The 24021-nt window shown below is 48.4% G+C and overlaps 2 protein-coding genes and 1 pseudogene across 6 annotated transcripts in view; 2 read left to right on the forward strand and 1 right to left on the reverse strand.

Moving 5' to 3' along the window:
* Positions 1 to 4587: 4587 nt before the first annotated feature.
* Positions 4588 to 8176, reverse strand: GDF5 (growth differentiation factor 5; the record flags this gene model as incomplete). Its single annotated transcript, XM_079783455.1, has 2 exons — positions 4588 to 5462; positions 7552 to 8176. 2 exons carry the CDS (start codon positions 8174 to 8176, stop codon positions 4588 to 4590), a joined length of 1500 nt encoding a protein of 499 aa, XP_079639581.1.
* Positions 8177 to 12580: 4404 nt separating this feature from the next.
* LOC307107486 (polyadenylate-binding protein 2-like) lies at positions 12581 to 15270 on the forward strand (annotated as a pseudogene). The gene is made up of 2 exons: positions 12581 to 12680; positions 14632 to 15270. The product of its transcript is annotated as a polyadenylate-binding protein 2-like (transcript).
* An 8109-nt stretch (positions 15271 to 23379) lies between these two features.
* CEP250 (centrosomal protein 250) overlaps positions 23380 to 24021 on the forward strand; it is a 43395-nt gene continuing 42753 nt past the window's right edge. For 2 of the 4 annotated variants that reach the window (XM_079783629.1, XM_079783634.1), the window contains exon 1: positions 23380 to 23492. The gene's annotated coding sequence lies outside the window, so the exon portion shown is untranslated. The remainder of the gene's footprint in view (positions 23493 to 24021) is intronic. The other 2 variants (XM_079783630.1, XM_079783632.1) reach the window with 2 other exon arrangements.

Here is a 24021-nt window from a genome sequence, read left to right on the forward strand (position 1 = left end):
ATGGGTGGGTAGAGCAACAAGTCGATATTTCTTTCTCTCTCCCATCCCCATTCTCTCTAAAATCAATCCTATCTAATAATAGAGTAACATGTAAATTACCATCACTCCGCTACGCCCACGATTGGGCGGCGGGAGGCTGGGGGGCGGGACTCGGGGTGGCCTATCCGGCCATTGAGAGGCACGGATCCACTGCCACTGAGGGGGGCTACCCTGCTGCTGAGGTGCCTCTCAACGGCCAGATCCGCGGCCTGCCGCGGACACCCAGCTGTGCCTCTCAACGGCAGGGTAGCCCCCCTCAGCGGCCGCGGACCATCAAAAGTGGCGGAGCTGGGTGCCTGTCTGCTCCGGCACCAGCCGACAGGCACCCAGCTCCACCACGAAAAGCGAAAGCGTGTAGGGGACCCTACACGTGCATGATTCAATCATGCACTGGGCCTCTAGTCAATAAATAAAAGAACTTTTCAAACTTGATGTCCAAAGCTGACCTCATCATCTTCCTCTCAAAATCTATTTCTCTTCTGTGTTCTCTTTTTTTATTGTTGAATGGCACACCGTTTACCCAGTTACCCAAGCGAAAAACCACAGGATTCACCCTTGACTTTGCTTCTCTCCTTTACTCTCTCCATCCCAACACTCTCCAAGTCCTGCTTAACTAAGCAGAAACAGTTTCCTTAGGACTTAACACTACATGTCTATTAATGAAGCCCACACTTGTATTCACATTTAAGCACCCAAATAATATTCAATTGATTTCATAGCCACCTACAACACTCTTTCCCATCTGATGTTATGAAATCAAATTTTTTTCCACATCCTGTAATTTTAGGGTTGATTTCATGCATTCAGATGTATAATTTGACTTTTTCTCCTGTGTTGTTGTTGTTGTTGTTTTTTCATCTCCTTTGATTGGACCTATCATAGACTTATCATCCTAGCATCCTTGGGGAATCTTTATTTTCTCTTTCAGTCATGCATGAAACTTGAGGATATGATCATTGCAAGATAAGAGAATTCATGGAAAATGCTAGGCATAGTACCTGGCACATAATAAGCCCTTTAATAAACATTAACAATTGTGGTTATTGTTATTATTTCAATACTCAGCACAGAGTCTAGATCAGAGTAGACCTTTAATAAATACTTATTGGTTAGTGAATGAATGAATCAGTCAATAAATCAAATATTGATAGAATGAATACATCTCAAGCGCAGTAAACTCGATATTATTATCCCTCTTCTGCAGATAGGGAAACTGAGGCTCAGAGAGGTTAGATAACTTGCCCAAAGTCACTCAGCTGGAAAGTGGTGGAACCAAGACTGGAACCTAGTTCTGACTGACTTCCAGGCCTATGTGACCAATCCTTCTCTACTCTGCTTTCTCATATCTATTCTCAGATTGGATATAACAACTAAGTTGTGGAGTCAGAGTGAAGGCTGAGAGGCTTCCCAAGGTTCTGTATTCCAAGCCTTAGGAAAGCTGATTCTCCTGCTTATGGCCCTGGAACGTGGGATTGTGGAAGAGGCCAAGAGATGGGCATCATAGCACTGGGAGCCCCACCTCTTGCCTTTCCTATGGGCCTCCCACTTTCTCTGCCTTAAGCTCTCTGCTTAGCTGTTTCTCCCAAGGAACTAACAATGCCGTGTGTCCCCAAGGGGATACTTTTAACACAAGGAGCCAAACCCCAGGTGAGTAATTCCACTGCTTGCCAGGACTGGGGTCAGTGGAGTCTAGGGCCCAGAAAAGAACCAAAAACGGTATAAAGAACACTGAGACCTGTAGGACACCTGTAGTTACCTCCCTGGCTGTCAATTTCCTTTTCTGTAAAAATGGGGTGGGGTGGGGGGGAAGAGTGATAGTCCTTGCCCTGCCTGCTTCATGGGACTGTTTGAGGCACATTAACAATAACAGCTAACATTATTGAGTGCCACCTCTGTGCCAGGTACTGTGTTGAGTGCCTTTCATACCCTCACAGTTAGTCCTATGAAATAGGTAGACTGTTTACCTCTTCCCCACCTGTTTCCCCCCACAAATTAGGAAACCAAGATTCATGGAATTAAATTACTTGCCCAAGTGCTCTAACTCTAAGTGACAGATCTGAAATTTGAAACTGGGCTGCCTTTGAGCCCTTCAGTACTGCAAGACCACGGCCCGGAGAATGTTTGTGAACTCTAAGGAATGATATAAGCCTTGTACCTTTTTTGTACAAGAATGCACTGTATAAATATGCAGCTTGTTAAGACTGAGACTGGAGGAGGGTGCCTGGTGGAGATAATTTTCCAAGGAGGCAGTTGAATAGATCAGATGGTTAGGATGGAAGGGCTGTTCCTACCCACCCTACAATTTTCTGGGTGGGAAAAGGGGGACAGTACACAGTCTGAGTGGCTCTTTTGTGAAAGAGAGTCCTAGGGCAGGTTGAGATGGGAGAGGAGGTTCCTTGTGTATCAAGCCAGAGCCACAACAGTCAATAGTCAATTCAACGCACAAGAGCATTGTGGCTGAGGTGATATGAAACTCTCTGACGGCTCGAAGGCAGGGAGCAGCTCCAGTTCTGTCAGACTTTCCAGGAAACTAGGGACACGCAGCCCAGAAAACAAGTGTATGCAGGAGCCAGCCCCACCTGTGACCCCTTCGTCCCCTGCCTCTCTACCCTTGGGGCTTCAGCCACCCAGTTTCTACACTGCTCACTCTGTATGCACAGCCCGCTGCCTGGCTTCCCTGGCACCTCCCTTCCAGGCTCATTCTCTCTCCCACACACCAGAACTCTGTCTGCCGTGGCAGCTTCTTTGTTTACTTCCAGAGTTAGCGGGCCTGCCACTAGCCAAACACAACGAAGCCCAGCCAGGGAGGGCGAGGCTCCAAGCTCAGGCTGCCCCCTGCACAGGGCGCTTGCTTTAGGTCCTAACAACCCAGGTTTCAGGTCTAGAGAGAAGGGACACAAGATCTGCCCATAGCTGGGCAGGAATCCCCACTGTTGAAACAGCTTTGGCTAGGAGCCCTGGGAATCAAAGACTCAGCTGGAGAGAGGCAGGGAAAAAGTTGAGGCCCCTTGGGTGGGAAACAGAGGCCTGGTTCTCCCTCTCTTCAGCCAGGCAGATTCTGGTCCTGAGCCCTTAGAACGAGGACTTGGGTGCCCACGTTGCCCTGCCAGAGCGCTGTGCTCCCCTCCCAAGAGTTCAGGTCTCATGCCCCTCCCCAAAGATTCTAGTAGAGAAGGGGAAGTGGGCTTTTAGTCTGGGCAAAGCCCCAAGTAGGAAACATTGTCAGGATGTGTCTGGCACTGGACTGTCTGAGATTAGTGGGGAGGTTATTTATCTAATATGTAATTATGCATTTATATCATGTATAATGTTAAGGGGAGGGGCTCTAGCTCTGTTTCTGGAGATGGGGTGAAGAGGTCGGAGGTGATAGGTGAGCAGTGAGGTGTACTGAAGGTGCCAAGCAGGAGGGTAGCAGGGCCATAGACAAGATCACGTGAGGAACAGTGATCAGTGGCAAAAAGGAGATGTCTCAATAGGAGAGGAGGGATCTCTAGCAGCCCGGGTTCCCCAGAGAAAAACAGAGGCCCCTTTAAATGGTGGTCAGTTCATTCTGTGAGTATGTGGGGGGAGGAGGGGGGAGCAGGCAGCTGATTTAGAGGGAATGAAATCCCCAATTTTCCTCACATTTAGGGAATTTCCCTCACATTTAGGGATCCATTTAAGAGACAATCAGTTTGACTAAGAAGTGCCGGAAAGAAAACCTAACTAACGCTGTTGGCAGGCCACAGCAGAGCAGCTAGAGCTCCAGACCAACGGGCCTTTGGAAGGAACAGGAATGGGGTTAGAGGTAGCACTGGCCCCGCTCAGCCTGTACTCTCTGCCCCATTCTGCTTCAGTTTCCAGGACTGGAAGCAAGGACTGGGCCCTGGACACCAGGTTTATACATGAGGCAACCCATCTCCCCTCCCTGGGCCAGTCATCCTTTGAGGGGTCATTGGGTCCCCTGGAGTAAATAAGAAGTTTTCCACAGTTTTAGGCACAGCTTTGCTTTTTATCTCATCAATGTACATTTTAATCTAACAGTCTAACAGCCCCACATTCCTCACCCCTGCCCAAGCCCTCTCCCCCTCTTTCCCACCCCTGCCCAATCAGCATCGCATCTACATCAGGGGCAGAAAGTCACCAGGCACCATGTGATTCCAGGAGGATGCAGCACCCGTGGCTGTCCCAAGGGGAGCACTCCCTGGAGTGTCCAGAGTCCAAGGAGGCCCAGGAAAGGAGAGGTTCGTGGGTTGAGTCTCACTGGAAAACCAGGTCTGCTGGGTCTCTGTCCCATTCAGAATCTGTCTCCCTGGGCATGTCCCTGCCAGTCAGAGCAGCAGAAGAGCAGAAATCCCAGACCGAGGGACCTGTGGGTAGAAAGGGGCCTGTAGCCCAAGTCCCCCTCTGAGGGTGAGCAAGGCTGTTGGAATCCCCTTTCCGGCAGGCTGCGGAGATGCTCCTGGCTGCAGCTTCCTGACTGCTCTGTGATCCCACAAGGGCGAGGAGGGGCTCTTGTGACCAGCATCTTGGGGTTGTGCCACCAAGGAAGACAGAGGGCCCGTGCTGCTACCTGCAACCACAAGACTCCACCACCATGTCCTCATACTGCTTGTAGACCACGTTGTTGGCGGAGTCGATGAAGAGGATGCTGATGGGACTCAGCCGCGTGGGCACACAGCAGGTAGGTGGCGTGGACTCGGGGTCCATAGAGTTCATCAGGGTCTGGATGACGGCATGGTTCGTGGGCTCCAGGTGGGAGCGCAAGGGGAACTCACATAGCCCCTCACAGTGGAAGGCCTCATACTCAAGCGGTGCGATGATCCAGTCATCCCAGCCCATGTCCTTGAAATTGACATGCAGCGCCTTCCGACTGCAGCGGGCCTTGGGGTTCTTGCTGGGCCGCTTGCCCTGGCGTGTGGCCAGGGGAGCCCTCCGCTTTCGCCGCTGGCTGAACAGGTACTCATACACAGTCTTATCATCCTGGCCGGAGCGGGCCTTAATCTCATTGAAGAACAGATCCCGTTTCTTGGTGCGGCCAAACACCAGGAACAGGGCCTTCTCGTGAACCTGACGGGCAGCCCGGTCAAAGCCCAGGCCACGGAGGTCCACAGCCCGGCCCCGTTCCCAGGCCTCCAGCTCCAGGCACAGCTGGGCCGAGTTCTTAAAATTTCGGAAGAGCTTCCAGATGTCGAACACCTCCCAGCCAGATCCGTCCAGGCCTGGCACTGAGCGCACATCCAGCAAGGCTGCCGGCTGCCGGCCGCTGGGGCAGCTGGACAGCTTCAGCTGGGCAGCCCGCCCGCTACTGGGGGCCACTGGCTTGGCTGTGTCTGAGGGCTTCTTCCGCATTATCCGCAGCTCGGCCCCTAGCAGCCCATCCTTCTCCAGGGCACTGATGTCGAACACGTACCTCTGCTTCCTGACCACAGGACCTCGGTCATCTAGAGAGAACACCCAGAAGTCATTCCCTGCAACCTCATCAAGAAAGCCAGTCACCTCCGCCTCAGGGGAGGGCCAAGCCCTCTCCCCTCTAGAGAGCTTTCTTTAACCTCTTCCCCACTCTGAGAGAGGCCAAGACCCAACCACGGAGAGCCTTTTTCAGAATAAGGAGCGTCCTACACAGCCTACCAAGGGTTGTTTATCTGTAGATGTGGCTGGGGTGATTTGAGTGGTTCTGGGTATTTGTGTCAATCACCGTTCATATCAGAAATCCACCAGCTTCAGGATTGCCTTCTACCCACCTCTCTCCTATCTGTTATCTTATATGATATCTCACTGGTGAAATAGGTTGGGCGGCATTGTAATTAAGCCTGTTTTCCCTCAGGCTCAGAGACGTTAGGTCTTGCTCAGAGTCACCAGCTAGGAAAAAGCATAGTTGAAACACTAGCCAAGAACTTTTTATACTCAATCTGAAGCTGCTTCCACTACACCTTAAAGAAGATCTTCCTGTTCTCTTTTTACAGATGTGGCACAGAGAGGGGGAGTGACTTGACTATAGTCACACAGTGAGTTAATAACAAAAGTGGTCTACAATCCAATTGCCCTGCTTCCCAGTCTAATGATTTTGTTGTGTATGTGTCTCACCCTATTGGATGTATGAGTGTGTGTGTGTGTGGAAGTTTGTGTGTATGACTGGGTTCATATGTGAGTAAAAAAGTGACATGTCAGGCGTATGTATGATTGGGCTTGTGTCAAAATGTAAAGGGCATATGTGTGTGTATGTAAGAAGATTCCATGTATACATATGTGTAAGAAGGTGTGTGCACACCTAAATACATATATGTAATTCAGCATGTATGTACAAATATAAGGCTGTGTGTATGTATAAGAAACTCAGTAGTATGTCCGAATCAGCATGCCCTCTTTCCTAAATACCAATTTGCCATTGGGAAGCATTCATATATTGCTCTAGAAGGTGACTAATTAGGCCTTTAAACTCCCCATCTCCCCCTCTCTGAGCTCCCTTAGTGCTGGGGGGCACAATGACTTACTTTATGAGCCCCCAAGGGGTCACAGCTTTCCCTGACTGGGCAGGCAGCCAGGTCACCTCCCCCACCTCAGCCAGACCTGCTGCCTCTGTGGCTCCCCCGCCCTCTGTCATTCCCCCACAGGCCAGCTCTAATGAGGAGCCTCTCCCACTCGCTGACCCCTCCCCCACCCTGCCAGCCAAAGTCCTAAGACTCAGAACCAGAGCGTATGAGCTGCAATCACACTTAGGGAGAAACTGAGGCCCTGAGAGGGGAAGAGACTTGCTGAGATCACACAGCAAGTTGAGAGGAAAAGCCAAGACAGTAATGCCAGGTGGGCAGAGGGAGAGATGAGGAGAGCAGTTATTCTCCTGGGTTAATGATACAAATTACCTGTTTAGGACAGGACATAAGTGTCATATTTGAAGGGCTCTCAGAAATCACCCAGTCCAGCCTCCATATAGTTATACAGACGGGGAAACTGACCCGGAAGGGAGAAGGAGCTTTCCCAAGGTCACATTGTTAAACCCTAGGTCTGTTGTCCACTCCCAAACCCCGTATATCTGAATGTCATTCCATGACTCCAAGATGCCTCAGTTACTGTCTTCACCTATCCTGCCTCCTCTGCCCTCTAATCTGAGGGCAAAGTTGCAGAACCATGCGTGGCTAGAGATTAATTTCTCTGCCTTCTGAGAAAACCTACAAACCCCTAGAGCCTACAAAGTTTGGCCAATCCACATAGGAACAGAGCATGGCCTGGTGATCAAGAGTCTTAGAGTCTGGTCCCCAACTCTGCCACCAACTGGCAGGTCTTGTCTCCTCTCTGGACTTTAGTCATCCCCTCTGCACCTTGCAGGAACTGGTCTTGGTGATCCCCAGGTGCCTCCAACTCTGACATGCCAGCAACCCAGAACCTGGTATGTGTGAGATAGTCCCAGAGACCAGCCCAGGCCAGGTGCACACTCCGTCTCCCACCAGGGCAGTGCCAGGGCTCTGAAAGGCCCCTCCATGCATGCAGGTGCCCCTCCCTCTGAGCCGTGCCCCTGCCACCCCGCCCCCTCACCTTGCCCTTTGTCAATAAAGCTGGTGATGGTGTTGGCCAGGCCAGCCTCCAACTTCACGCTGCTGTTGCTTCCCTTTCTGTCAGCATCGGACAGCGTCCTGTACAGCGAGAGCATGTACTCGTGGGGCGTGATGGGGGGCGGGCGGAACGGCTCCTTGGGCTCTCGAGGGGCCCCAGGCTCCCTGGCCTTCTTCAGCAGGAAGGGGCTGGGGACAGCTCCTGCCTTTGGGGATACCTTACCCCCAGGAAGCTGTCCTTTTGGGGTCACAGTCCGCGTTGCAGCCTGCCTTGCCTGGGAAGGGTGTCCTGGCTTGGGTTCAGGGCCACCCGCTCTGGGGGCCAGCTTTTTGGGTTCATCCTTCTTGGGCTGTGTCAGGCCTCCTGCCTGCCCGGTGCCCCCCTTTGCCCTGGCATTGGTGGCTCCCCCACCATAGCTGTGACCCCCTGGCCTGAATATATTCCGGGCCAGAGGGGGCCTCTCTTTGGCTTCTGCTTTGGCCAATCCTGGCCTGGTCCCCTGGGGTCTCTGGCCCAAGTCAGGGGCCCCCACAACAGTGCAGATAAATTCCAGGTCCAGCCAAGCCAGGTGCCAAAGCAAAAAAGTGAGGGGTTTGGAGAGTCTCATCCTCTGGCCAGCCGCTGAATGACACCAAAGAGAACGGCGGCAGCAGCGAAGGTGCCTCTGGTTTGGCAGGAAACACCATGAAAGGAGTGGACCCTCAAAAGCAGCGGCAGCAGCAGTAGCAGCAGAAGGAAAGGCTTTCTCCTCAGTCTGAGACTCTTTAAGTCTGCCGGGTGTGTGTTTGTATCCAGTCCCATAGTGGAAATGCTCTCGTATCCAGACGTGCACCGTCTCCAGTCAGCAGCTGAAAATAACTCGTTCTTGAAAGGAGAAAGCCGACCGCCCCCTTTCTCCTGCACAACTGACTGAGGGCTTGAAGGAGGCTTGTATAAGGCTGAGGGATTTTTCCAAGAAGGAAGAATGGCGTAATGCTGCCTGTGTGCTCCAGTTTTTTTTTTTTTTAAGTTTTGAATCCTTTCCAGTGAAAATACTTCACACACACACACACACACACACACACACACACACACACGCCTGCAGGTGCTCAGAAAAACCTTTTACAAACCTGAACTCAGGAATTGGAAACGGAATTTCAACCCAAACCAATTTAATTACTCTCTGATGTCATGCTGTCTAAACTCATTTAAGTGCGATATATTTATGTGAAAAAAATCACCGCTGCCCTTTCGAGGCCATGGCTCACGGGGGCTCTTGGCACAGAGCCCCGAAGCGTGACTCTAGGCTTAGGGGGCCCCTCAGTCCATGGAACAGACTCAGGGGTCTTCACCTCCACCTTACCGGGCAGCTCACCCCACCCTCCTGAGGAGCGATGCTGAGGAACGAGCTCAAGGATCTTAAGCTCCCAAACATGGGGAGTGTGGGTTTTCAGCTAAGTCCTTGGGGTGTTTTTAAAGCAGTTTCAACTCCTGCGTCTAGTCTGGGGCCTGATTTGTTGTTGGGGGGGCAGCACAGATGGCAGCATTTACCCACAGTTTCTTTTATTTTAATAAACTTGTGGTGACCTAGAGACAGAAAAACATCAGTACCCACCACACCCCTCCCCCAAACGCCATTGACTGAATTCAGATGATCTCTTCAGGCATTGGAGGGCACTGCCGCCCGGGAGCCCACTGCTTGGATAGAGGTATGTCCAGGGTGTACCTCACTACCACCCCAGGGAAGACGGACCCGGAGTTTTGTTGGAAAGGACTGGTCGAGTCCAGAGGCTGCAGACCCAGCCTGGGGCAGCAGCGGCCCCTGCAGGAGGCTGGAAACATGACTTCCCACAAGATGGGTTTCTGGTAGCTCTGGAAGAAGTCTGAAGTCCAGCTGGACTCCTGTGGGAAAGCTGTTCCCTTCACCTGGAATATCCTCCTTTAACTTCCACCACTGGAGGACATCCTCCTCCTCCTGAGAAATTCATCCTGAAAATTCACCTCCTCTCGGAAGCCTTCCCTGATCCCCAGACAAAGCCAATGACCTCTTCTTGTACATTTCGCTACAACACTTGTCACAATGTAAGAGGTATAACAGGGGTAGAAGCAGTCGTCAGGCAAGCTTCCTTCTTAATCTGAGATTCTTGGAGCCTGCCTACCAGAGATCTGTTCACACTCCAAGGTCACCAGACTGGTTTTCCAGCACAAGCTGTCACACAGCGGAAGCAGCGCAGTGTTTGATGGACGAAAGATGAAACTCACAGCTGGGATATGCAGGTGCCTGACCAGCCCTTTCGTTGTGATGCTCCTGGGTCCTTGCTGGTCTTCAGAGCGCAGCAGTAGAACTTGGCCATTTCAAGCTTCATTTGGTGCTTCTAGGTGAGAAACCCAGTAGAGCTCCACCACCCCAACTCAAAGGACCAGTGCACACCAGGCACTCTTCGGGGAAGCTTTGAGGAAGACTCTCCCTCCTGTTTCCCAGATTCCCAACAGTTGGCTTCCCTTTTGACTTGTCCCCACGTAAGCAGTCATCTCTGGCATTCCTCCCTCCTCTCCATTCCCACTGCTTCACCGTCTTCATCCTCCTCACGGCCTGTCCTACTATAATTCCCTTATGACTGGCTTCCATGCCTTGAGGATATCTCTGTTCCAACCCTCCCTCCCTCTAAAACATACCCAGTGAAAAGTGCCAACTCATGAGCCCTCTCCTACAAGCCTTCCCTCGTCCACCAGAAAACACACACTGCAGATTTGCCTTCACACATTTTCTGTGCTCCTTTCCACTTCGGTAGCTCAAAGATATCCAGTTCTGCCCCAGCCCTTTGTCTCAAACACAGTTCATTTCTTCCACTCTGTACTCTTTTCATATTTTAAATACGTTTTTATTGATTTCAGAGAGGAAGGGAGAGGGAGAGAGAGATAGAAACATCAATGATGAGGGAGAATCATTGATCGGCTGCCTCCTGCACACCCCCTACCGCAACCCGGGGCATGTACCCTTGACCGGAGTCGAACCCAGGACCCTTCAGTCCGTAGGCCGACACTCTAGCCACTGAGCCAAGCCAGCGAGGGCCATATTTTTTTAAAATCATAACTTAATTCCTCATAACTGTAATAATTTATTTACATATCTGTCTCCCTCATTAGATTATGACTAGACTGTAGTATATTTATCTTTCAATTATTCCCAGCGCTGGGCACAGGGCCCAGCACATAGCATATTCTCAGTATGTGTTGTATGGATGAATAAATCTCTAACTGGCCTTATATATGAAAGCCATCATTTTCTGCTTTAATATGTAGTTATTTGTAGACACACCATGCCTTCCCTGCTGGACTCTGAGTTCCTTAAAGAGAGGGATTCTGTCTTGCCACTTACTAGGAACTTTGTAAGGTCGAGTGAGTGAATAAATGAAGGGATGAATGAATCAAACATCAATATGCCCCATGCGCCTGGTTTGATAAAGAGCAAGGACTCGGGAGCAAGCAGACCTGGTTGTGAATTCCACTTCTGCTGTATGGTTTAGTGCATTGTGTGATCTTTGGAAACCTCTAAACGTCTCTGAAACTCTGAACAGGGATCATGACAGTACCTACTCACAGGGTTTTTATGGGGATTCAATGAAATGAATCATAAAAAGTGATTAGCCTAGCACCTGGAAAACATTAATAACAGCTACTATTTACTGAGCACTCCAGTAAACTAGACTTAGGCCCTGGTATCCCACAGCATTTTCACCTTATGATGAAGGTATTGTTAGTCCCACATTTTGCAGATAAAGAAATTGAAGTTCAGAAAGGTTAAATTACTTTTTGAGCCTAATTCCTGCCTTGACACATTTATTTTTACCAAGGAATCCCAACCTGGCCTCTAGAAACACAAGAAGTAAAAGGGTAGTGGGGCAATTACGGTATTCTTGGCTTTCAGTCAAGGTCTCATCCAATGAGCTGGAACTTTGGGACATGGATGATTCCGATCAGGGGCTATTGTTTGAAGACCAGGGGACCCCAGAGTGGGGTGGGAGCAGGGAAAGGGGACTCGGAGCTTACTTAGAAGGCCCTCTCCAGGGAGGAGCCCAGGAGACCAGCCTGGCTCTCACTATAAAGGTGACTAATCACTTCGGTCCCCTCTGGTAATTGCAACCAGATGCTGCCGCTGGCAGCGCTTCAGTCCTAACATGTTTAATTACTGGGACGTAGAGCCCCTCAGTCCCCCATGTCCCCTTACCTCCCCCTCTCCTGTCAGCAATATTAATGTCAAACTTGAGGTAGAGGATGGGAGCCTTGGGAAGCCACTGGCATGGAAGTAATCTTTACAGTCCCTTCTACCATGTAGAGCCTTTAACTCTTGTACATGTTTACCCATCCATTATCTCATTGGCACTCCACAAAACATTCTCTTAAGGCCGGTAGGCAAGAATATTATTATCCCCATTTCACAGATGAGCAAAAAGTAAAATGAATAATAATAATATAATAATAATAATCCATTGTTTTCAAAAATTTGCTAGTAGCAATTTTCGAAGTGGTTTTACATTCATTATGCTGTCAGAACCTCCCGAGATCTCTTGGAATCGGCCCAGCACAGCACAGTGACTAAGAGCATAGGCTCTGGGATCAGACAACTCAGTCTGTGTCCTGGCTCTGCCACGAACCAATTGGGTGACCTTGGGTATTCATTCATTTGTGTACTTAATTATCCAGCAACTATATATTGGGTGCCTAACATATGGTAGGTCCTGGGCCTGACCACTGGCTATCTAACAGTGGACAAGACCACCAAGTCTATGCTCCCATTTTGTGAAAGAGACAGATAACGAAGAAAACAAATGCATAGTTTCAGGGAATTCTGAGTACTGTGAAGAAAAATTAAGCCGTATCAAAGGGATGTCTATTTTAGATAGGAATGTCTCTTTGATAGATGACATTTGAGCAGAGAGGTGGATGTAGTGAGGGAATGAGCCATACAAGGGTCTGGGGGATAATCATTCCAGGTGGAGGAAACAGCAAATGCAAAGGCCCTGAGGCAGGAATGTGCTTGGCATATCTGCCGGACCATGAGGAGTTGGTACATCTGAAGCAGAGTGAGGGGAGAGTGATAGATAGGTCAGATCATGCCAGAACCACGTCAAGTATGGCCTCACACACCAGAGAAGGAAGTTGGATTTTATTTTTAGTGCAGTGGGAAACACAATGAAGGGTTCTAAATAGGAGAGTTCTCTGATCTGTAACATAATGTTTAAGAGTTGGGCTATCTGCCTTCAAATCCTGGCTCCCCAATTCACCAGCCATGTAATTTCAGGCTAGTTATTTAATCTTTCTGTGCCTCAGTTTCCTTATGTATAAAACTAGAGGCCCAGTGCATGAAATTCATGCACGGGTAGGGTCCCTAGGCCTGGCGGGCGATCAGGGCCGATTGGGGCTTTCCTTCCAGCAGCAGCTGGCCGGGGGCCTTCCTTCATTCAGCACTGCCCCCTGGTGGTCAGTGCACACCATAGCAAGCTGTCGAACTCCCGATCGGTTGAACTCCCAAAGGGACAATTTGCATATTAGCCTTTTATTTATAGGATGAGGATAATAATAATATACCTACTTCATAAAGTTGTTGTGAATTAAGTTGTTGTGAGTCAAGTTCTTAGAACAGTGGCTCCATGCATAGTAAACACTACATAAATGTTGGCTATTGTTTACATTAAAAAAAAAAAAAACAACAACAACAACAAAAAACTGCCGAAACCGGTTTGGCTCAGTGGATAGAGCATCGGTCTGCGGACTGAAAGGTCCCAGGTTCAATTCCGGTCAAAGGCATGTACATTGGTTGCGGGCACATCCCCGGTGAGGGATGTGCAGGAGGCAGCTGGTCGATGTATCTCTCTCATCGATGTTTCTAGCTCTCTATCCCTCTCCCTTTCTCTCTGTGAAAAATCAATAAAATATATATATATTAAAAAAAACACTTCCTGAACCTGCTTCTTTTCCTATAAAATGAGGATAAAAATATCTGCTTCACAGACTTGTTATAAGAGCTAAATGTATTTATATATCTCAAGTGCCTTTCTTCCTTTTTTTTTCTCTTTCTTTCAGCAGATAGTAGGTGCTTGATAAATTATAGTTTTTTTTTAAAGATTCAGTTGTTAATATTGTTCCTGTTTCACAAATAAGGAAATTGAGTCTCAGAGAAGTTACGTGACTAACAAAAGTTTGAATTGTTTGTTTGTTTGTTTATAGCTATAAAGGATGGAAGTAAAACTAAGCCCAGACCCCTGACTCTGAATCAATGCTCTTCCCACATCAAGGAAGAACTGACCTTTCTTGCTATCACCCTACATGTTAGGGATCGGCTGGAAGGAAGGCCTGGAATCCCTGACCCTCTATCTGTTTTTCTTCTAATCGGAGGGGGCTGGGCTGTCCTGATCCAGAGAAACCAGTCCTCCCCCAGCCATCCTTCTGGTTTGTGGTATTTACATTCCCCAGGAATTGCCACAGTTCTCCTCCAGTAAGCTCTCAATGGCTCCCCCAGCTGAGCTTCTTGGAAACTGCACCTTGTCCAAGCGTGGGCCTTTTGTCCTGGTCAACATATCTCACTTGCCACAGAAAACCAATCTGAAAATTATGTGTGGGTGTATGTGTGTTTCTGTCTCTTGAGGGTATGGGGTGTGAACAAAGTAGCTATATATTGTTCACTTTTATTCTTTATTTAAAATATTTTTTCCACCCTGGCCACTGTGGCTCAGTTGGAGCATCTTTTGTACCCCAAAAGGTGGTAGGTTCAATTCCCTGTCAGGGCATATACATACCCAAGTTGCAAGTTCCATCCCTTGTTGGGGCACGTATGGGAGGCAGCTGATCGATGTTTTCCTCTTTCTCTCAAATTTAAAAAAAAAAAAAAAAGTTATGTGTTTTCTTTTAAAAAAGAAGAGTGCCCAGAACCTCCCAAGCTGCTTCCAGTTGCTTTTTAAAAAATATTTATTGGCAGAGGCAGCAGGGCCTGTAGGTGCGGGCGGCGATGTCATCTTGTGCCTGGCTGTGGGTTAGGGTTAGGGACAACCCGGCGGCGGAGGGGGGGGGGGGGGGGTGCGACAGGCGACTATGGAATGGCCTGGAGTCTGAGGAACAGGAGCCTGAGGAGCTGCTGCTGGAGCCAGAGCCTGAGCCTGAAGAGGAGCCAGTCGGGCCGTGCCCCACCAGGCGCCCCAGGCCCTGGGCCTGGCTCAGGAGTCCCCGCACCAGGAGGAGGAGGAGGAGCCGGGACTGGTCAGGGGAACCTGGGGGACGGTGCCATTGAAGACCCGGAGCTGGAAGTGATTAAAGCTCGAGTCAGGGAGATGGAGGAAGAAGCTGAGAATCTACAATACAGAACGAGGTAGAGAAGCAGATGAATACGAGTCCACCTCCAGGCAATGCTGGTGCAGTGATCACGTCTATGGAGGAGAAGATGGAGGCTGACGCCCGTTCCATCTGTTGGCAATGTGGACTACGGTGCAACAGCAGAAGAGCTGGACGCACATTCTCATGGCTGTGGTTCAGTCAACCATGTTACCACACTCCGTGACAAATTTAGTGGCCATCCCAGAGGGTTTGCATATATAGAGTTCTCAGACAGAGTCAGTGAGGACTTCCCTGGCCTTAGATGAGTCCCTCTTTAGAGGAAGACACATCAAGGTGATCCCAAAACGAACCAACAGACCAGGTATCAGCACAACAGACCGGGCATTCCCATGACCTCCATGCCACCAACTACAACAGTTTCCCATCTCTTCCCCATCTCTATTCTACAGTGGTTTTAACAGCACGGGTCTTGTCTACAGGTGCAGGGCTAGAGCGACTTCATGGTATTCCCCTTCCTCAAGAAAAAGTGTGGCCCTGGCCAGTTTGACTCAGTGGATACAGCAATGGCCTGCAGACTGAAGGGTCCCGGGTTCGATTCCAGTCAAGGGCACATGCCCAGGTTTCGGGCTTGATCCCCAGTAGGGGGGCGTGCAGGAGGCAGACAATCAATGATTCTCTCTCATCATTGATGTTTCTATCTCTCTCTCTCTCCCTCTTCCTTCCTCTCTGAAATCAATAAAAAAATTTAAAAAAACACACACACGTTTGTATTAGGTGGAGAGAAAGGGAAAAAAAGAGGAAAGAAAGGGGGGAATAAAAAAATAAAACAACAACAACAGAAGATGACCTTGATGGGAAAAAAAACAACAACACAAAAAGATATACTGTGGAAGGGGGGAGAATCCCATAACTAACTGCTGAGGAGGGACCTGCTTTGGGGGGTAGGGGGAGGCCCCGGGAGTGGGTCAGGGGGCTGCTTATTCACTCTGGGGATTCACCATGCACTCGCCTCAACTGTGCAAGCTGCTCCCACTGTTTCCTTGTCCCACTTCACCCCTTTGGGGGCTGCTCAAGGGTAGGTGGGCATGGATGGAAGGAGGGATTTTTTTTTTTTAAACCCAGGGCTCAGGAAAGACACCAAACTGTTCTGCTTGTCACCTTCCCTCCATCTCTTCCTCACTTTCACAGTACCCTCCTGCCTGCTCCTGTCCTGCCAGGTCAACACCCACGCCACCCCCTTTCTGGCTCCCTGTTCCTTCAGATTGCCTGGTGATGTATTTTGTTTCCTTTTGTGTTTCTTTTTCTGTTTTGAGGTTTCTGTAGCCGAATATATGATTCTGCTCTAGTGTGAATTCCCCTCCCCCCTGGGGAAATGCACTACCTTGTTTTGGGGGTGTGTGGGGACTTTTTTTGTTTTTCAGTTTTGGTTTGTTTTTTTTCTTTGCTTCCCCCTCCCCTTTTTTATTTGGAGGGAATGGGAGGAAGTGGGCACAGAAAGGTGGGAGGTGGATTTTATTTTTCTAGCTCATTTCCAAGGGATGGGAGTTTTTTTTAAATATGTGTCATGAATAAAGTTGTTTTTGAAAATAAAAACTGTTTGGCTTTTTGAATGTAAATATATATATATATATATATATATTTTTTAATTTATTTATTGTCTAAAGTTTTACATATGTCTCCTTTTTCCCCACTTGACACCTCCCCCTCACCCCCCATTGATTTTTATGAGAAAGGCAGGGAGAGGGAGAGAGAGATAGAAACATGGATTGGCTGCCTCTTGCACACCCCCTACTGGGGATCGAGCTCGAAACCTGAGCATGTGCCCTGACTGGGAACCGAACTGGTGACCTCTTGGTATTTGGGTTGACGCTCAACTACTGAGCCACACTGGCCTGGCTCCCGTGGCTTTCCCGTACAAACGGCCTGTCTTGGCTCATGCTGCAGATTTTTCTAAATTCTCTCAAAGGTTCACAAGCCCCAAACAAGCAGCATCTGGCCTTGGCATGCCGTGTGCCTCTGGCTAGTGGCCCCAAGCCTGTACTACTGGCAGCCCCGCTCAGTTTGCAACTTGGCCTCTCGCAGGCACTCCAAACCCAGCACAAGTAATAGCCATCTGTAGATCTCTTTGTAACTCATGTCGGGTGGCCCCAGGGCAGCTGACCTTGGCCTGTATCCCTAGGAGGCCCCAGAGCCAGCACACCCAGTAGCCAGCTTCAGATCACGCCAGAGCACCATCCAATCATCTCCATGAGTGATACACTCAAGGGGCAGACTCCGCGGGCACCAGAGGCCTGCTGAAGCAAGTTCTGCTCTGTGGGGTTGGCTACTGCACAGCAGCTCCTCCACTATAGTCATTCAGATTCTCATAGCCGATTGGCCTGGCACATTTGATGTGGCAACAGCAATCAAGGCTCAACTACAACAGGAGAGTGCACACAGACCCACATGGGGGTTCACCTGGAACACTCAGCCTGGGTGATCAAGGAAGCTGTGCCTACAGGACACTTACTACATAAGACCACCCTGACAAGCCTGGGAGACATAGCAGATATATCCAATACATAGAAGTAAACACAGAGAGGCATCCCACATGGGAAGACAACAACAACAACAACAACAACAACTAACATATCCCAAATGAAAGAACAGGAGAAATCTCAAGAAAAAGAACTAAATGAAATGAAGGCAAGCAAATTACCAGATACAGTGTTCAAAACAATAATTATAAGGATGCCCAAGAAATTTAGTGAGAATTTCAACAGCATAAAAAAGGACATAGAAACCATAAAAAGAAATCAATCAGAAATGAAGAATACGATAACTGATTGAAGAATACACCAGAAAGCCCAGCCGGTGTGGCTCAGCGGTTGAGCATCAACCCAGGAACCAAGAGGTCACTGGTTTGATTCCCGGTCAGGGCACATGCCTTGTTTGCGGGCTCTCGATCCCCAGTGGGGGTGCTCTAATCATTGATGTTTCTGTCTCTCTCTCTCCCTTCCTCTCTGAAATAAAAAATTTTTAAAAAAGTATAACAACATTCACATCATAGGGGTACCAAAAGGAGAAAAGAGAACACAAGGGATTGAGAATCTATTAGAAGAAATAATGACTGAAAACTTTCCTAACCAAGTGAAGGAAAAAGACACACAAGTCCAGGAAGTATAGAGAATCCCAAACAACATGAACCCAAAGAGGCTCACACCAAGGCACATCATAATTAACATGCCAAAGACTAAAGACAAAGTGAGAATCTTAAAAGCAGCAATAGAAAGACAGTTACGACATGGGAGCTCCCACAAGACTGTCAGCTGATTTCTCAACAGAAAATCTGCAGGACAGAAGGGATTGGCACAAAATACTCAAAGTGATGAAAACCAAGGACCTACAACCAAGATTATTCTACCAAGCAAAGCTATCATTTAGGCTCATAGAAACAGATAAAGAACTTCTCAGACAATAAAAAGCTAAAGGAGTTCATCACCACCAAATCAATATTATAAGGAATATTAAAGGGTCTTTAAGAAGAAAAAAAGTTTAAAATGTGAATAATAAAATGACAATAAATAAATAGTTATCAACAAATACATTAAATGCAAATGGATTAAATGTTCCAATCAAAAGACATAGGGTGACCCTGGCAAGTTTAGCTCCGTGGTTAGAGCATTAGCCTGCAGACTGAAGGGTCACAGGTTCAATTCCCAGTCAAGGGCAGGTACCTGGGTAGCAGGTTTCCCTGACTCAGTTGGGGCACGTGCGGGAAGCAATCAATCGATGTGTCTCTCTCACATCGATATTTCTCTCTCTCCCCCCCCCCCTCACCTTCTCTCCCTCCCTTCCACTTTCTCTAAAAACCAATGGAAAAAATATACTCGGGTGAGGATTAAGAAAAAAAAAATACATAGGGTGGCTGAATGGATAAGAAACAGACCCTTACATACGTTGTCTACAAGAGACTCATTTCAGATCAAGAGACACATACACAGAGACTTGAAAGTAAAGGGATGGCAAAATATATTTCATTAAAATGGAAACAAACAAATAAATTAAAAGCTGGGGTAGCAATACTTTACCAGACAAAATACACTTTAAAACAAAAGCTATAACAAGAAACAAAGAAGGACCCAGAAATTCCACTTCTGGATATTCATCTGAATAAACACAAAACACTAAATTAAAAAGATATATGCATCCATATGTTCATTGCAGTATTATTTGCAGTAGCCAAGATATGGCAGTAACCTAAGTCCATCAATAGATGAATGGATAAAAAAGTGATATATTTATGCAATGGAATATAATTCAGCCATAAAAAAAAAAGAATGAAATATTGACATCTGCAACAATATGGATGGACCTAGAGGGTATTGTACTGAGTGAAATGTCAGACATAGAAAGATAAGTTCCATATGATTTCACTTATATGTGGAATCTAAAAAACAAATAAATGAACAAGCAGAATAGAAACAGACTCACAGATACAGAGAACATTTTGACAGTTGCCAGATGGGAGGGAAGTTGGGGGATGGGTGAAAAAGGTGACGGGATTAAGAAGTACAAATTGGTGTTTACAGCATTGTCATGAGGATGTAAAGTGCAGCACCGGGAACATAATCAATAATATTGTAATAATTACGTATGGTGTCAGATGAATACTATTTTTATCAGGGTGATCACTTCGCAAGTTATATAAATGTCTAATCACTAGGTTGTACACCTGAAACTAATATAATATTGTATGTCAACTGTAATTGAAAATAAAAAATTTATTTTTAAAAAAGAAGAGTACCCCAAGGAAATTCCTGGCATTCCCCTAACATCCCATGCTCTAGCACACCACATACCTGCACACTCTTGGCATGCCCTTCCTGCCTTTGTCTGCTCAGCAGATTTATCCTTCACCATCAGCCTCTATGAAACCAGCCACTCCCTCTTTATAGAATTTACCACAGTGTGTGTGTGTGTGTGTGTGTGTGTGTGTGTGTGTGTGTGAAATATTTGTTTACTCACCTGCCTCCCATGTGAATCTGTGAACTGAAGCTCTGGGCAGGGTTCATGTGGTTTTGTTCTATGCTTCTCTCCCAGCGTCTAACTCAGGATTTGGCACATGGCAGGTATTCAATCAATATCTGTTTATCTCTTTTTTTTTTTTTTAATATATTTCATTGATTTTTTTACAGAGAGGAAGGGAGAGGGATAGAGAGTCAGAAACATCGATGAGAGAGAAACATCGACCAGCTGCCTCCTGCACACCCCCCACCGGGGATGTGCCCGCAACCAAGGTACATGCCCCCGACCGGAATCGAACCTGGGACCTTTCAGTCCGCAGACCGACGCTCTATCCACTGAGCCAAACCGGTTTCGGCTCAATATCTGTTTAATGATGAATGCATGAACTCAGGTAGACAGCAGCAAGTTGTTCGCTACAAGAGAGTGCATCCTTTTGGTGCCCATGACTCTGCTTAAGACAGTTAGCTTGCAGTAAGAAAGAGAAGAATAATTTTCCCCCTCTGTCATCCTCCGCTCACTTCAGTCACTCGGGGTGTTGACATGGAGAGGAACGTGGAGGAAGGAGTGGGAAACGTCTCCTTTGAACTAGTATTGTAGCTGACTATGTGCTTTCTGGGCCTGGAAGATGTTTATAGCTGTTTCTGTGCATCATCAAAGCATCCTGGGGTGCTTTTAGAGGCTGTGCTGGGCTCTTTTCCCTTAGTAAAGACCTCTCTATTACCAGTGGTCACTTTTCCTCTTACTTCTGGGGTCCCTGTACACCACTAGGAGGCCCTACTGAAGAGGGCCCAGGGTGGGCCTATGCAGGCTCTTTTCCCCTCACTTAGTCCACATCTGGTCTACAGAAAACATTCCCTGACAATTTCTGGGAGAGCAGGCCAACCTCAACATAGCAGCAGTCTCCTGGGTTCTGCCATCAAAGCAGTTGGCATGCTTGTCTCTTGTTGATAGATTTCCCAGACAGGAGGTAGATCCAGTCACTATGCTCCCCAACTGCAATGGGGACCTCAAACAATCATGGAAGTTCCTTCCCCCAATCACCTGATCTTCCCAAGAAGGGTGGGGACTCACAGCCAGAAGTATCTCCACATAAATTCTCTATCCTCCACTCTCTTGACCCTATAGGTAGGGATTTAAGGACTTTAAAATCGATTTTAGGCTATTAGAAAAAATATATATGACATTTTAGTACCTCACTTTGAAATTTCACACATATCATTTTTTAAAAAAAATATGTTTTTGCTAATTTTAGAGAGAGAGAAAGGGAGAAGGATAAAGAGATAGAAACATCGATGAGAGAGAGACATCGATCATTGGCTGCCTCCTGCACACATTTCACCCCACCCCCTCCCCATTGGGTATGGAGCCTGAAACCTGGGCATGTGCCCTGACCGGGAATAGAACCGGGGACTTCTTGGCTAATGGGTTGACACATTGGCCGGGCCACAATAAATGTTTGATGGGTGAATAAATAAATGAATAAGGGAATGAGTGAATTCATCTCCCTTTACAAAGACAAAAGATTACTGTTTGGCTTTAACCCCTTTCTACTCCATTTACCTTTTATTGGTATGTCTTTGTAGTCCCAAACCTCTGTTTACTCCTCATGATCTTAAAAATGTATTGTGCAGCTTGCTGATGGATTTTATGTCATTAACCTTTGTAACACTGAGGCTGACTTGATTAATTCATTCAATGGATACTTATTCATTAACACCACATGTCAGGCTCTGTGCTAAATGCTAAGTCATACATAGTCTTCTATCCTCATGAAGCTCAAATTTTAGAGTGGGCCCAGGCCGGTTTGGCTCAGTGGATAGAGTGTCGGCCTGTGACCTGAAGAGTCCCAGATTTGATTCCAGTCAAGGGCACATGCCCGGGTTGCAGGCTCGATCCCCAGTAGAGGGAGTACAGGAGGCAGCCAGTCAATACTTCTCCCCCATCATTGATATTTCTATCTCTCTCTCCCTCTCCATTCCGGAATCAAACCCAGGATCCTTCAGTCTGCAGGCCAATGCTCTATCCACTGAGCCAAACCAGCTAGGGCAGGGTATTACTTTAGATAGCATGATCAGGGAAGATCTAGCTAAGGAAGTATCATTTAAGATGAGATCTGAAGTGGGGGAGGTATCAGCTAAGCCAAGAGCTGGGGGGAAAGTGGTCTAGGTAGAGGACAAAATATGTGTAAAGGCCCCGAAGCAGAAAAGAAGTTGGTGTGTGTAACCTTCAGGGTTGCTTTCATTTCTCCATTCCCTATATTGCTGTAGCGAACATTACACAGTACCTGCTGCATGAGTATTTCCTTGGGATGGATTCCTGGCATCTCTTTATCTGTCCGGTTTCTGGGATGTAGCTTCCCTCTCTAAATTGTTTGCCTTTCAGAATCAGTATCCCTCCTTCCTCCTTTTAACCTCCTTTATCTTTTTCTCAAAGTAACTATTAAGAAATTTTTTTTTTTGTTCTTACAGGAGAAAAGATAATATAAGTTATCAAAGTGGCTATGAATTGCCTGTTTGACTCCTGTTATCCATTCATCCATCCATTTACTCACTTAGCACTTACTGAGCACCTGTTTTGTACCAAGCCTTATGTTGGGTGCTAGAGATGCACCATCTTATGCAGGGCTTCTCAAAATGTGTTCCCGCAGGGTATTTGCTGAAATGCAGATTCCTGGGCTCCACCCTTGTTTACTGACTCTCTAGGGGTGGAATCTGAGCATCTGCATGGGGGCGAGGGGGGGGGAGTAATTGTTTTTTCTAAATCCCAACTAAAACCTTACAACCTCTTAGTGGAAGTTAGATGCAATTCACAACTCTTTTAAGAAAGTGCAATGATAATTTATGCAAAAAAAAAAAAAAAAAAGCTATGGGAATAACGCCAGGGTCATGGAGAGAAGAAATAAGTCAGGTTTACGCAGAAAATTAGATGTCAATTTTCGGGACGGATGTAGGACATTCAGGCAAAGAGAACACCCTGTGCAAAGACAGGACGAAAACAGTGCTGTGTGTTCAAACGGCACTCATTAGCTCTGAGTGTTTGTGTGGCCTGAGGCTGCTGGGAGCTGCGGGTCTGAAGGTGAGAAAAACCGAAAACCGGTTGCCCCGCCGGTGCGACCGCGACCCAGGAGCGGGTTCTCGGATTGCTCCTGCAGCTGCTAATCGCCCTCGGGTTTGTGGTGGGAGCGGTGCGCCGGCAACCAGGCGCCCACACACATGCGCAGTGCGTGACCCCGAAGCCAAACGTGGGTGGGTTGAGGGCAAGTTTTTTTCTGTTACTGAAACTCCCCTTGCTCAAATTCAGCAACCCTGGCTGTCCCCGTTTCTGGCTAGGAAATCTTCCTGTTCTTCATACAATATAACCCCTCCTTCCATGCCGGGCTGCTCCCGGAAATCGCTGCCAGTACTCAACATGGCGGGCGGCCCTGAGCGGCGCCGGCGCTCACAGGCGCCCGGGTCGGAGGGGCGGGGCTCTCCAAAAGGGCGGGAGCTGGGGGGCGGGGTCTGGCCCCGGCCGGGCGGTGGGCCCGTTCCCGGCCAGGCCCTAGCTGCGGCTTCGGCCGCTCCCGCGCGGAGCGACAGGCTGGGGATCCGCGGACCGAGCGCGGTGAGGTGGGGCCTCACGGGCAGGTGGGAGGTGCCAGGTTAACGGTCCGCGGCCGGAGACCGCCCGGCTGAGGCGCCTTAGGGAATTACGGTCCCCGGGGAGGACCCCGAGGCCCACAGCGGGTTGGGACCTGTCCCCAGGGCTCCCGGCCCCTTCCCTCCGCGTCCGGCAGCCGCCCCCACTCTGGGCTGCAGTCCGCGCAGAAAGGGATCTTCCCGATCCCCTCTCCCGGCTGCCGGCGGGCCGGGGTCGTCCGGATCCGGCGCTGAGCTCCCCGCCCACCTCGCTCCCGGCTCCCTCTGCCTTTGGGGCTTTGCACGTGGTCTGCCCGACCCGCTCTGGAACGCTCCTTCCTCGAGACCCCCGACTCAAATAGCACCACTTCCTCGGAAATCTTTCCCACCCCCCTGCGGGCGCAGTTCGTCTCGCTGCTCGGCTCTTGCACTCTCGGCGCCGAGTCGCTTTTCCTGCCCTCGTCTACACCCATGCACTTGGTTGGGGCGTTAGGCTTTGCTTTTTTTCATCTCCGTATCC

The sequence above is a fragment of the Cnephaeus nilssonii genome, assembly GCF_951640355.1.
Source record: "Cnephaeus nilssonii genome assembly, chromosome: 11".
Taxonomy (NCBI): Eukaryota; Metazoa; Chordata; class Mammalia; order Chiroptera; family Vespertilionidae; genus Cnephaeus; species Cnephaeus nilssonii.